The following is a 13,931-nucleotide window of genomic DNA, read 5'->3' on the forward strand; positions in this document are numbered from 1 at the left end:
ATGCTCAGGTTTCCAAGGTTTCTTGACTGTAGCGTTATTGATGGATGACTTAGTTAGTTGCTAATATTACTCTTCTAGTCATACAATGTTGTAGGACAAGATTGACGGGACAGTTTATGCACCCCACCTAAGACTTGATATTAAAGGGAAAGTAATACCTCATCTGCATAAAGATTGATCTTGACATGATTCATTTTTTTAAATTAGCTTTAGGTGTGTTTATTTTATTTTTTCAGATTCTCCCTCGTCAGGCGATCGACACACACCTGTGCTCCAGCTTGACCGTGTTTGTCCGCTTGCAGCACCACTTGGTTTTGCTCTGAACCATACTTTCAGTAAATCTGATTTTCAACCTCACCCAGTCGTGTGTGTCTGCATTTGGGGTCTTGATTCATGTCTGCAGTGCTAACATTATGCATGATTCTTTGCATTAAATAGCAGCTTTATAGATGCTGCCCTCTTTCATCATAATTATGGAGTGAAGCATGGGAAAGGAGAAATAAAATGAAAACACTTACTGAGGTGTGCATTCTGCATCTTTCTGAGCACAGATTCACAAGCAAAATAGTGCAAATATGCACAGTGGTCCTCTCATACAAACCCCAGCTTTTCTGTCCTGTCCATTTATATTATCCTTAGCTAATGGTTTCCTTTATTTTAAGGTGGTCTTGAGTTTGATGACACTACTCCCAACTGACTCCTAACAAGTACTCACCAGTCTACATGACCTGTGGTGTGCTGCAAGGTCTCATTTAAGGTTCCTCTGCCCATTACTAACCTGACGACCCTCAAGGATGTGAACTGTTGAATGGCTCATGACATTCACAACAGACGTCATAGCATCCATCTTGGTCCTTGTATGCTTAGCAGATGCAACATTTGCCATAAAACCATTGACTTTAAATGTAAAGTTTCTTTTTATTTTGGTTTTTATATTTATTTTAAATGCAGGCAGTTGCTGCTCTGGTTGAAAACTGACATTTTTGATAAGTGAGGATCAGTCCTCTATGATGAGGAGCGCCGGCCACATGTGAAGCAAGCCATAAATTCTTTCCCAAATTGAAGGAAGGAGGATGGTGTTGAACGGTTGTTTGTTTTGCTTCCATCCTCGGGCTCCTGGCCATCCGTTTCTATTGGCAACTTACATGGATTCCACGCGTTTATTTTCTGTGTCTGTCGTTCTTGAGACTGGAGCTCCTGATAGTCCTTTTTGTTCTGTTGCTGCACCTTTGTCTGCTCTGTGGAATTTATTTTATTCTTGTTTTCATCTTTAAATTTATCTCCTGTTAACCGCATCTCTGTGCAGCACCTCATGAAACGTTGAACATCGTTGAAGCTGTAAATAACAAATATAAACGAGCTGGTCTGACATTTGTGTAAATTCCAGGAAATTCCTTATCTTTGAGGGTATCACGTACTAGTCTCGATATCTTGGCTCCATCAGATGAGACATCGTGATAAATGGATGATTGAGAGCTTCAGAGGCTGAGATTCTCTTGTTTCCATTTACACACAGCAGCATCTTTAGGAGGTCCACAAACCCATGGCAATCCTCTTTTTCAGCTACGCTTTCGAATTTATGGATCTGGATTTTTGAGGGGCAAAGAATCAAATATCCTGATCAATGACAAGACTATTAACACAAATCATTAAATGAGTAAACCAAAGAATACCTACACAAACTAACTCATCCAGAGATTTTAACATGGAATCCTTGACATTGTTGTCTACAGTTCTGTATTCACTGTACTCCTCTGGTGTCTATATGAGCCAAAACAGTAGTATATTTGTATTGAGTTCATGGAACCAAGTGTGGAATATGCAGCATTTTAACATTTAACAGTCCAATGAAATAAGCTGAGACAATGGAGTGAAAGATGTCTTTACCTTCAGCCTCCACATTGGCCCATCAGCTCCTTCCATCACAGTGAAGTATTTCTCGGTGTATATCCCAGTCCGGAGGAGACGGTCCTCTGGCTGACCCAGAAGCTGCACCACCTGCCTCATCTGCACACAACATTGTCACGACGCTTCTTGCTGATGAACATTACGCTTAATCAATGAGTTACCATTTCATATTCACTGTGAACATCAAAGAGGTTGGTTTGAAGGAAGAGATGTGCGAGGACGCAGCCGGCGCTCCACATGTCAATCGTGTTTGTGTAAGGCAGCCCGAGCAAAATTTCTGGAGACCTGAAAAGAGAAAAGGGCCAAAGATAAGACCCCAAATAGCCAGAAGAGGACAATATTTTATTTTATTTTTATAAAAATCACCTGTATTTAACTGCTTGCAATTTCTTCCCCACAATGGCATCAGTTACTAAAAGGGAAAGTCCAAAGTCGATCACTTTGATCCTCAGGTCATACCACTTGACGAACATGATGTTGTCCAGTTTTATGTCGGTGTGTATAACGCCAACAATATTGAGTGCCTCCAGAGCCATGAACAGCTGAAAAAATGAGTAAATAATGGATTTTATCATACAGAAACTGTTACCATTAAAATATTTCTCTGTATATTTATAGAGACAAAATACATTTTGTGTTGCCCGAAGTGAAACAAGCAAGTTATTTCACAGGAAAGTATAAAACCAGTGTCTCAAAATACAGATCAATGTTAACATTAAATGCATTCTATTTGTACCTGCTTTGCGATTGGACGGATCGTTCTCAATGGCATTTCATGTGGGTGTACTTTGATTGTGCTGCGGAGATCTCTGTGCAACAGCTCAAACACCAGACACTCACATCCCCTGTATGTAAACTCCTCAAACAATCTTATAATGTTCGGATGATTTATGGAATTGACAACCTGTAAGAAGGACATCTAAAGGAGAGAGAGAGAGAGAAAAAAACAATAACAGGGTTTAGAGTTCAACCTGCTATAGGGGAGCGAAGCAGATATCGTAGTAAGCTAATCTGACAGCACCTCCCGCTGAGCCTCGTTGAAAGCATTCAATTTTTTCAGGATCTTCACAGCCACAGTTTTTTTGGTGTTCAGGTTTATGCACTTGACCACTTCACCATAGACGCCAGAGCCCAGCGATCGCAGGATCATGTAATCGGCCGATGAGCTGGAGAGCACATCACCTATTCTGACTGAGTTTTTCAGAAGGTAAGAGAGAAGAAATGAGAGTGAGGCTCCCACGAGGCACTTTTGAAGCAAAGCCAAAGCAGACAGCTCAATTTGTGAGAGCAAATGTCACATCTTGTACAGACAGATCACAAACCAAGCATTTTCCTCATGAAATCACTAAAATTACATCAAATATTACATTGGAGATAAGCTAGAATATTTCAGTCTTCCTGGTGATTAATATGCTATCATTATAGGCCACGTGTTCTTACTTGTTTGGTTGTATGGACATAGCAACTTCAAAGTACATACTTTGCAAAATTAAAGGTTTGGGTTTTAGGAGATCAACAATTTCTTTTTAACTACCTCAACTAAAAAAAATCACCTTCCACTTAAATGGCTAATGTGAGTCAAGATCAGTTAATACCTGTCAAATCAGTTCTGTGTGCTTTTGAAATCATCTGGTTTAGCCTGGAAATTCTAAAACGGAGCACCTGATTATGACTTTGAAATACATGTTCATAGCTTGGAGCCACTTACAGTATTTAATAAATAAAACCATTGTTCAACAGCATTTCAAAGCATTGGATACATCAAAGCCATGGTCATAAAAAGCAAATAAAAGACATCAAAAACAGCTTTTTGTCAAATGAGAGCTAAATCTGTAATTTATGTAGTCTTTTACAGTAAAATTGTGGTAGCCTAACATCTACAATATCTACATCTACACAAGTCTGACCTTTAGACTGATACCAGGATTGTTCATTGACTTTAATTCCGGAAATAAAATGTGGATACAGGAGTTTCTCTTCAGAGCAGGTCCCTGCAAAACAAAACAAAAAACCTTTTCATTGCCACTGTTCCTTTCAGTGGCTGCCTGGTGTGGAGTTGCCTTGCACTGCAGATTATTTCGCATGTAATCGACATTGTTCACAGTAGCCGCACGCCCCCGTCATAACGCTGAGCTCCCTCTAGCGGGCTTTGAAACTTTGAAACGCATTGAACAACCTCGTCAGGACCAACTGCCTTCCGACTCTCCACCCTCAGCTATTCTTTGCCCCCCTCCCCCCTTCCTTTTGCCTGTATTCAAACGGTGACACCTTAGCTGTGTAAAGGAGTGCCATCACTAATGTTCTGAATTTCATCACCTACAATTTGTACATTTGTAATCAGTTGAATCTCATCCAATTAAATTGATTTTTTTAAAATATGAAGTGTCGTGGCCCCCTTAATGCAATGCTCTACTTGTGGTTTATTTCTCCAAAGCAATTCACACAATACTCATGTCACACTGACTTAAAGTACGTTGCATATAAAACTAAATCTCAAGAAACTCAGGACACTTGATTAAATACCTAACAAAAATAATCTTTATTTGTCCCCGCATTAACAGTAGAAACGCATTAAAGTGCATTAGAGCTTTTGAGTATGAACACATTTCTCTGACGTAAACAGACGATGTAGTAAAATGAGCTCCATAATGTTCATACTCACAATCATGGTTTAGATTAAAAGAGTTCAAATATGTAGTGTTTAATGTGATTATAAGACTGATATATTTGTATTTGTAGGATAGGTTTGTTGGAATTCTTTGGGTTTAAAAAACCACACCCTCATCTTAGTGACAATTCTGACAGTTTGGGTGGCAGGGCTGATGGTTAACGAGGCATCTACAGCCCCCAGATGTGTCGCCACGACCCTGCAAAGCAGCAGCAGGAAAGAAGCATGTTAGATAGGTAGTTCAGACACGAGATACAAGTGATGACTACGGATGAAACGGTCAGTAGAATGATCCTACATTTGGTCCCCATCGAGCTTGTTTAGTGACCCAGCAGATTTCTGTCTTGCACATGACACAGCAAATCCAGTCACAGCCATCTTTCTTCTGGACGATGATGTCACACCGTGGGCATTTCATGGCTTCGCCCTGCTGCAGCAGCCTCTACAGTGAGAATATTTATACATTTACCTTTTTAAAAAAAGCCTTTTTTTTCTTCTTGGACTTAAACTGCCAGGCAGGTTTTTTATTGGGTTTCCAAAGGCCCAATTATCGTTCACATTTACTTAAAAAAATAAAAGGCATCACATCTATTTATCCAGTCATAGAGTGCACACGGATCTATAGTCCCACTGAATTTTAGTTCTGTGTAAATTATTTGCATTTTCTCTCCCACTTTGGCAGAATCTGTCACTTTGAAAACAACCCTAATCACAAGGGTGCCTTGCAAGTGTTCTCCTTTCTGTCCACTCACCGTCAGCAGCTGTTTCGTTTGCAACGCCGCGGCGTCGTTTTCTGCACGGATGCGCAGGTCGTCCTGGTAGTCCTTACAGTTCATCCCATCATGGATAGCCTGTCGAAGGACAACTTCCTGCATGTTTGGTTCTCAAACCTGTATTTGAACTAGTTCATTTATACACACGAGGAGACCTACCCTGCACAGAATGCAGTTAGTTTCACCGCAGAGTCCACATGGGAACTGATTCACCTCGTCCTCGTAGACGCACCAGCCCCGGCAGTTCGGTGTCTGGCAGTGAAAGCTGCGATCCGAGCGGCTCTCGGCGATGCTCAGGCGTAACTCGAGGAAGCGCGCGTGCTCCTCTTCACTCAGCAGCTGCGACCGCAGTAAAACAGCGATTAACAGTAACAAGGATGACGTTGGCTACATTCATGCATGATTTGAGTGAAGAAGTGTGACAATCACTGCTTTGATCTCTCGGTCCTGTAGCTTGCTCTCACATGCCTCTGGACATGCCACCTCAGCATCTCGACTGTTTACTATTGTCCCCGTTAGACAATCTCTGTTAATCAATGAAAAATGAAGTTTACACACAGCATGTGTTTACAGCACTTGTTTTCAGCGGGTCAGACCTGCAGAAGGCGTGCAAACACTCTCTGAGTACAGCGCCCTCTCCTGGCTGGATGGTGGAGAAGCAGATGGGACATTCAATTTCTGTGCTGGTCGGGATAAGGTTCTGTTCTTCTGTTGCCAAGAACTCTGTGTAGTTCTTCTCGCGCTCCTCCTGCTGAGCCTTTACAACACAGAGACATGTGTGACCATGCAAGAGAAAGAGTTCAGGTACATTATTGAGTTCATTAGTGACAGGATGGTATGAAGAAGTAGAGGGTGGGTGAAAGGGGGTGCTTTATGCTCAGATCATCCCCTTTTTACTACTGCACTGTAGACATGATATATTTACTTCCTCACATCCTATGAAATCTGTTTGAAGTGAGATTTTCACTGATTGTGAGATGTATCATCCTCATAAATGAAGAAAAACTATAGTTCTGTGGCCCTCGAAAAAACTCAGTTAAAGAGACAATTCAAGAAAAAAGGCTGAATTGTAGTCTTGTACCTGTATATACTGCAGCATCGCCAGCTCTTCCTGCTGAATGCGATAAAGTTCCTGCTGGTCAGGCAAGTAGATGGGGGGCACCTTGTAATCCAGTGGTCGCTCCGATGAGCATAACTCACAGCCGGGCCATGTAGGTTTGTTAAAATAAGTACACACAGTGCAAGTCCAGCCCAACTAGATCAAATCAGAGATATAGAGAAGGACTTATAGGGCACCATGATAAAGACTCAATGACAGGGCACTGGGAATGTTCACTGAGAATGGTTTCTATTCACACCTTTGGTTTAGGAGCCACTGCAGGTTTTGGAGGAGGGGGAGGAGGAGGAGGAGTCTCTAAGGTAGGCTCTGTCTTGTCCCCATCTACAGTTGGACCTCTGCTTAAAAGTTGCATTGACTGAATCGATTCTACAATCCCTAAAGATAAATCAGTATTCCTTGTGATTCAGTCAAGCCCCAATGTGTGCAGCATGTGTTCAACAGAATGGATATAAACCGATTCATTCATCACTTGTAATCTTTACCCTATCAGCAGCTCACCTTCTATACGCTGCTGATCCTGATCCAGCCTGTGTTGTTGTCGTGTCAGACAGGCAGCGTTGGCGGAGAGGATAAAGAGGAAAGCTTTGTCTCCATCTACACGGACGCCGTGGCTGAATAACGTCTCCTGGTCCTGAGTCAACCGCTTCCCGATCACCCATCGCTGCAGAGCAGGGGGGAAGCCATAATCCTGGCTGATCTGGGAAGTAGAGATGACTCTGATTTTTTTAAAAAAGATTCCACAGAAGATTCATCTAGATTGGAAGATCATGAACACAAGGCCCCAGCCCCTCACTGCTGACTTCCTGTTCGTATCAGGCTCATTTTTAAGACTTGAATGTTCTGTTGTCTCCAGTGAGAGCTTTCAGTCAGTAAATCAGTGGTGCAGTTATATAATTGCGCTAACTAAGTTAAACAATACAGAAAGCTTTTGTGGATGTTCAAAGAGCAGCTCAGAGGACACTTGCTTAGTCACCGGTACCTTTTCTTTGAGTTGTGCAATTGTCATGTGAGGGGAGACCACAGCAGTCACCAGGACATAAGTCTCTGACTGACCATCCTCCACTCCGATGTGCAATCTAGACGAAAGGAAGCACAACTGTCTTTTCTGCTTTGTTTTTAGAGCCTAATGGACAGAAACATGCGGAACGGTGATTTATTTTGCTGTAACATCAGTGTTATGATATCTGCAGCTGTCTGAAAGCTGTGCACAAACTACACTTTCTTTGTTCCCCCCATGAGCACAAACCCATCAGGATAAAAAATGTAATCTATAATAGATCTAAAAGAATCTGAAGTAAAAATGATCCTGACTATTTTACCACTAAAAAGCGATTTGTCCCCACCTTATGGATTCTTGGGGATACGCCTGGCTCTTGATGCTGACTGTCACGGGAAGGGAGAGCTGTGACAGCCTGCGGCTCAGTTCCGCCGCTTCCTGCTCGTCCCCGCCGCTGAGGGCTTCACTCAGGGACAGGGCCAACTCTTCAGCTGCGCCGGAGACCAAGACATCCCATAAAATCCATTTATTCTACTGTGGAGTCGTACAACAAAATCCCCCCCAAAACGGCCACTTACCTTCTTTCAAAGCCGATGTCGGTTCACCTTGAGAGGTCATAATTACACCTGGGAAAGTAGTCACAACACTGAACAGCAGCACATACCTACTGACAAACAACCGGACAGACTTGTCTCAACTTGGTCAGCTACGGTTGACATCCGACGTGGAGGCGATTTAAGTTTTTAGACACATGAAAAGTAGCCAATTGTTACGACTGAGCAGCGAAAATACAGATTAGTGACGCAAATTCTGAACTGGGTTCCACTGTCCGATGCTGACAGGTGGAATAGAAAGTGAAAGTAGCTACTGTCAAGTTCAGGAAGTGGTTGTCCCAAACGAGTCGGCCTTTTGAAGCGAATGATAGTCAAATCATTTTGGACGTTTCTGTCATTGAGCTGGGACATACAGTACCTAAGTGGCTGATGAAAAATCTGTTTTTATGATGGTTTTAAGCTTTTATAGACTGGACAATATCAGATTAATGTAGCTGACAGACAAAAACACCCTGTTAAGGCCTACTCTGAATATTCTATGAGTTCAATTGTGTTAAACTGATTACTTACGGCTTTTCGCATCAAACACGAGATTGAATTAGTTGTGAGTTAAATAAATTAAGATAGTACTTGCTCTTAACGAGCAGTTAAGCGACATGTATTTGTGAGCAAATTACCAGGCTCGCTTTTACAAGCTCATGTTCCCCTGCCGCACCCGTCATGTATTATTATTCATGACGTTGCGAAAACAGGTACTTGCCCAAATATCCAGCAGATGGCAGTATTCGACAAACACATGAACGATAATAAAGAAATAAAATCAATTAACACAAATAAATCCAATTTCAGCATTTAACGCTGTGATAGGTTTTACCACGACTATTTACATCAAAACTATTTATTTTCATCCAAACATCCAAACTTCTTTAATGTCGCGAGTGCACCGACTGTTATTTAAACTTGCTCTTGAGTAAGTCTAGTTAATTATGATAAATTTGTGTGTGCATTGCATATTCCAGTTTAGGAATATATTCCAGCTTTCCTGTGTAATTAGCAGAAATTATGCCGCATATTCAGTCAACAACTCTCTATTTCATACCCACAGGCTTTCTCAGAGAGGTTTTTAATCTGTTAGATCAGTCACTTCATTTCCTATGAAGCACTTGTCCTCCGTAACAATTACTTTCCTTTACATGTAATTGTCAATGTTTTATTGAGGCTTCTCAAAGATTCTGACGGCATCATATAATAACTGTACTGGGCTCCCCTCACTGGCTGCCCCTCTGTATAATTGATTTTAGAGACGTGCTTTTGTGTGCTGTATTTTCGTCCAGAAAAACTGTGTCATCACTTATTTTTTGTCTGTTAAAAGGTGCTATATAAGGACAGAAATAACACTGCTCCTTTTTATTGAGTGTCCCTCCCTCCTCATCTTTTGTTTCTCTCTCTGGCAGAGTGTGTGTGCAGCAGACAGTGTGACCAGCTATGTTGGGTCCCTGCAGCACACCTGAGTTTTATTCCCGGATCACCTGGCTTCAAAAACCAGCTGCTGACATGACTCCTGTGCCGGTTTGTCACCTGCCCACATGGAATGATCATTAGCTCTTCCCAGCATCTTCAAAGAGGCTTTTATGTTATTTTTCTGCAGAAATTGATTTTTCCCTTTATTGTGTATCTTCTGACTAGTCCCCCATTGTTTTCTTGGCTGCAGGTCACTGCACCATCACAGATCTGCTCTAAAAAAGGGCAATTCTGGTTTGTTGGCAATAAATGCCTTAAGATCTGTTGCTGCTGACTGCCTTTGCATCCATCCTGCCTTTGCACCAACAACTCCTGTCATAATCATAGCAAAGGGAAGCATTACTTTCTGTAAAAGAACTGTTACTACACTAAGATGACTGATGCCAGGATAGAAACTAACTTACATTCTTAATCGTAAACAGTGGTGTCAACCTATGGCTTGTGGAACAGAACTGGCCCTCCTGGGTGTCCAATATGGCCCCTAGGAGGAAACATTTTCAATCTATAAAACATCCATTTAAAATTCTCATTATCAAAGTATTATGATACTATTTTAGTAGTATAGCCAACTTGAGCTCGACCATAATAAGTTTGGCACCCTTGATACAAACAATTCAGCTCGTGTTAGGTTTCACGGCCCATTTTATGAACTGCTTCCACTTGTTTTCATCCCCTGAAAAGAATCTTCAGAGGAACGCACACGTCCGTTAAAGAGGTGAGCAACCGTTTTATTTTAACATTAGCCTTTTTAACATGCATTATTTCCCCCACAGTGAAAGACATTGGGGAATTATACATCATGAATCATGTTCTGATGATGTAAACTCTGTTACTAGACACCAACAGTGGTAACCTTTGTGTGGAACTGCGGATGTACACCACTAATACTGGGGGCACCAGCCACATATATAGCAAGCATTAAACATATTCCTAAATTTGCAATGCCGCTTTGAGATTTTCTTTCGCAAGGAGGACGAAGCTGATCCAGGTTGGTGTTTGGTTCCAGTTCTATCTTGTCCAGCCTTCAGTTCCTGATCCCTTTCTTCATGCTGCTGCAGGGATTTTCTCTTCTCTGGTGAATGAATTTCCATTTCTTTTTGGCGTCTTTCTGTATCTTCCGACTGACAGGTTGTTGTGGTTTCTTGTTGAGGATCAGCTTTTGCTAACACGGTCTCTGTGCAGCACTTCATGAAACATTCGGCATTGTTAAAGCTGTAAATGACACATATGAGACTCCATCTGATGTTCAAACATGACAGAACATTCCACTTTCTGCTGTCACTTACTAGACTTCATAACTTGGCTCCTTCAGATGAGACATTGTGATAAATGGATGATAAAGAGCTTGGGAGGCAGAGATTCTCCTGTTTCCATCAACAGACAGCAGTAATTTTAGAAGGTCCACAAAGGCATGGCAATCCAAAAATTCAACGATCGTTTTGAAGGAATTAACCTGGATTTGGAAAAGACAAAATTAAGCCAGCTAATGCCAGTGTTCATTCAAACATACCAAACAACAAACAATAGATTACTCACATAAACCAACTCATCCAGACCTGGGAAAATGTAATCTCTAAAGTTCTGACATGTATTTTTTTTTCTTTTGCTTTCAGTGCACTCTGTCGGTCTCTAAATCAACACAAATGTAGTGTTAGTGTATCCAAACACATACAGTAGATTATGGCTCTTAGACTGTTGAAATAAAATAATTGATGAAAAAGGCAGCACCTCAGAAACTGTAGTGAAAGATAACTGTTCCTTCAGCCTCCACATTGACCCATGAGGTCCTTTGACCTTGGTGAAATATTTCTTGGTGTATATCCCAGCATGGAGCAGACAGTCTTCCGGCTGACCCAGAAGCTGGACCACCTGCCTCATCTACACCCACCAAGTTAAGTTAAGTTATTAATTAAGTTATTAACGGGGATGCCATAGTTACCGGCATACATACAAAATAGTGTTAAAATATAGGGGAAACACTTTCTATATTGAGTCTATCCTGAATAAATGAAAGGTGAATAACTTTCCCCAATGGAAAAGATGAATTGTTCAAATACAACAAAAGGTTAGATATAAATTATGCAATGTAATGAAAATTAATTGCAAATACAATAGGTACAAAATGAAAAATAACACAATCCCTGCCCTGTTTTGGGCACTTTAGCCAACATCTTGGTGATTTACAATTCTCTACAGAGTTACCATTTCATAATCGGTGTGAGCATTGAAGAGAAAGAACCGCAGGTAAAGATTTGCAAGGACGCAGCCGACGCCCCACATATCAATGGCGTTTGTGTAGGGCAGTCCAAGCAAAATTTCTGGCGCCCTGAAGAGGGAAGACACGGACCAAAGGTTAGACCAGCCGCAAGTGGACGGTGTTGCAGCAACATCTGCAGAACCTGAATCCAATGGGTTGCACTTTGTCCCCCACCAGAACATCAGCGTCCTGAATGGCGACTCCAAAGTCGATTAGTTTAATCCTCATGTCGAACCAATTCTTGAGCATGATGTTGTCTGGTTTGATGTCAGTGTGTATAACACCAACAGCACTGAGGGCTTTCAGAGCCAGGAACAGCTGAAAATGAAAGATTAACCTTCCTTCATGTCTCATAAAATAAAGGAAGCGCTTCCAAAAACAGCTGTATTGTTATTTATTCATGTCTCCTTCATTAATGCCTTTCCAGAACTAGATCAATCTTGCAGCAGAAGAGTGGTATTTTGTTGGATTCATTGTAATCCATACCTGCTTTGCAATTGCCCGGATCTTACTTAGTGGAATCCTCTTGGGGCTGCAGATTATAAAATAATGGAGGTTCCTGTACAACATCTCAAACACCAGACATTCCTGCCTCTTGTATTTAAACCTCTCAAAGAATTTCACCAGGTTCTTGTGATTGAGGGGAGAGATGATCTTTAAGAAGGAGAGCTTAAAGAGAAACAATAAGAAGTTCAGCAGGCTCCAAAAGTTTGACTTTTTCATCCTTTTCAAACTGTAAACAAAAGATGTACCTCGTGCTTCGCGTTCCGATGGGAGTTAGGGTATTTCAGGATCTTCACAGCCACTATTTTTTGATTTTTGATGTCTAGGCACTCGACCACTTCACCATAGACACCTTCGCCTATTGATTTCAGCACCAAATAATCTGTTGTTAGACTGGGGAGGACGTCACCGACCTTGACTGTGTTGAACATGGGAAAAAGGAGGATGCAACTCTCTTTGGTCATATCTGTGTCATTTGTTCTACTTTGTGTAATTAGATACCCCTGAAAAACGTAATCATAAGTAAGGCCTATTTGAATTTGTGCAATGTTGTGATATTTTTAAATGTTTTTAGCCCCTCCCATAAAAACAGGTAATAAACTGATGCAAATATTACCTGGGGTGAAAAAATGTGAGGACAGTTGCCTCCTCAGATCTTTGAGTCTCTTCATCTCTAACACGTTACATCCAAATGATTGTTGATTGTAAAATTTTACCTGTCGCTACCTATTCTCTTTGGTAGCTTTCATTTTAAACCATATTAAAGTTATGCTGTTAAGAGCAGAAATAGTGTAACCTTAGATCAAAGACATCAAAGCAAACATTTAAAATACTGAAATTGCATTTGGCCCAACACACATGTAACTGTTGGGGGGTTGGTGGCTGGTGTGGCCCATACTGGGGAGGGTAGGGGACTGTGCTGGGTGGGACACAGAGGGCTCTTGGTTCAAACTACCTTTGCAGACCAAGATAGAAAAAAATGTGCTGGTAGCAGAAAAGGTGCCACAACTTTCCATATGTTCTGGGTTTGCAGGGTTCTGCTTGGAAACGGGTCAGGAACTGATAGCTTGCTTCTCGTTGGCCTGAGAGGCCAACAGTACCGGCCAACTGGAGGTCTGAGAGTTTCGTTATTAGATAGTTAGATAGTTATCAGCAGTGTGGAGCTATGGTAGTGAGCCAGAAAGACCAGATGAATGTTCTCAGCCATTCAGATCTCAATTCAGCTCTTAAGCCAAGATTTCTTCTGTCTACTAAAGGGACAGAATATTTGGGGAGAAAAAGATTTGGGTAGACAGACACAGAAATGTATGATTTTCTGCTATGATTCTGAAATATAAATAAGTTAAATGCCAAAATTGCCCTCACCATAGAAAAATGTTCAGTTAATACATTTGCATTGGCGTACAGTTCATCTACTGCTCGTGTGTTGATTTTGTGAATCAAGTCTAGGTGAATATTAACATACACCAACTCCCCTGCAGATGGCAGCGTATGAAAAATCAAAACGCTCAGATCTAAAAATGGATTAATTACACATAAAGTGTCAGTATTTGAATCGAAAACTTGACTGCCAGTAATATTAACGGTGTGTTCGCCACTCTGAGATAACAAAATAAACCAAGACCATTA

General features: G+C 41.3%; 3 protein-coding genes across 6 annotated transcripts; all 3 read right to left on the minus strand.

Moving 5' to 3' along the window:
* Nucleotides 1–421: 421 nt before the first annotated feature.
* Nucleotides 422–4,117, minus strand: LOC105417850 (homeodomain-interacting protein kinase 1-like). The gene is made up of 9 exons (XM_011614033.2): nt 3,504–4,117; nt 2,930–3,099; nt 2,645–2,827; nt 2,275–2,450; nt 2,070–2,193; nt 1,888–2,007; nt 1,678–1,761; nt 1,419–1,585; nt 422–1,336 (listed from the first exon to the last, which is right to left on the minus strand). Exons 1-9 carry the CDS (start codon nt 3,535–3,537, stop codon nt 1,006–1,008), a joined length of 1,389 nt encoding a protein of 462 aa, XP_011612335.2. The 5' UTR covers nt 3,538–4,117; the 3' UTR covers nt 422–1,005.
* A 300-nt stretch (nt 4,118–4,417) lies between these two features.
* rbck1 (RanBP-type and C3HC4-type zinc finger containing 1) lies at nt 4,418–8,742 on the minus strand. 3 transcript variants are annotated; one of them, XM_011614036.2, is made up of 13 exons: nt 8,698–8,742; nt 8,045–8,092; nt 7,813–7,957; nt 7,449–7,545; nt 6,968–7,166; nt 6,708–6,844; nt 6,431–6,604; nt 5,946–6,106; nt 5,779–5,875; nt 5,509–5,688; nt 5,329–5,427; nt 4,875–5,018; nt 4,418–4,775 (listed from the first exon to the last, which is right to left on the minus strand). In XM_011614036.2, exons 2-13 carry the CDS (start codon nt 8,082–8,084, stop codon nt 4,695–4,697), a joined length of 1,554 nt encoding a protein of 517 aa, XP_011612338.2. In that variant the 5' UTR covers nt 8,085–8,092; nt 8,698–8,742; the 3' UTR covers nt 4,418–4,694. The 3 variants fall into 3 exon arrangements, with proteins under 3 accessions (XP_011612338.2, XP_011612337.2, XP_011612336.2); XM_011614035.2 differs by lacking the exon at nt 8,698–8,742 and adding an exon at nt 8,591–8,659; XM_011614034.2 differs by lacking the exon at nt 8,698–8,742 and having other exon boundaries at nt 8,045–8,572.
* Nucleotides 8,743–10,274: 1,532 nt separating this feature from the next.
* LOC105417854 (homeodomain-interacting protein kinase 2-like) lies at nt 10,275–13,039 on the minus strand. Of its 2 annotated transcripts, none has more exons than XM_029827204.1 (8): nt 12,919–13,039; nt 12,551–12,720; nt 11,941–12,467; nt 11,744–11,867; nt 11,270–11,419; nt 11,078–11,170; nt 10,828–10,994; nt 10,275–10,753 (listed from the first exon to the last, which is right to left on the minus strand). In XM_029827204.1, exons 3-8 carry the CDS (start codon nt 12,150–12,152, stop codon nt 10,423–10,425), a joined length of 1,077 nt encoding a protein of 358 aa, XP_029683064.1. In that variant the 5' UTR covers nt 12,153–12,467; nt 12,551–12,720; nt 12,919–13,039; the 3' UTR covers nt 10,275–10,422. The 2 variants fall into 2 exon arrangements, with proteins under 2 accessions (XP_029683064.1, XP_029683065.1); XM_029827205.1 differs by having other exon boundaries at nt 12,551–12,660; nt 12,919–13,037.
* Nucleotides 13,040–13,931: the final 892 nt, after the last annotated feature.

This window comes from Takifugu rubripes, chromosome 19, assembly GCF_901000725.2.
Source record: "Takifugu rubripes chromosome 19, fTakRub1.2, whole genome shotgun sequence".
NCBI classification, from domain to species: Eukaryota; Metazoa; Chordata; class Actinopteri; order Tetraodontiformes; family Tetraodontidae; genus Takifugu; species Takifugu rubripes.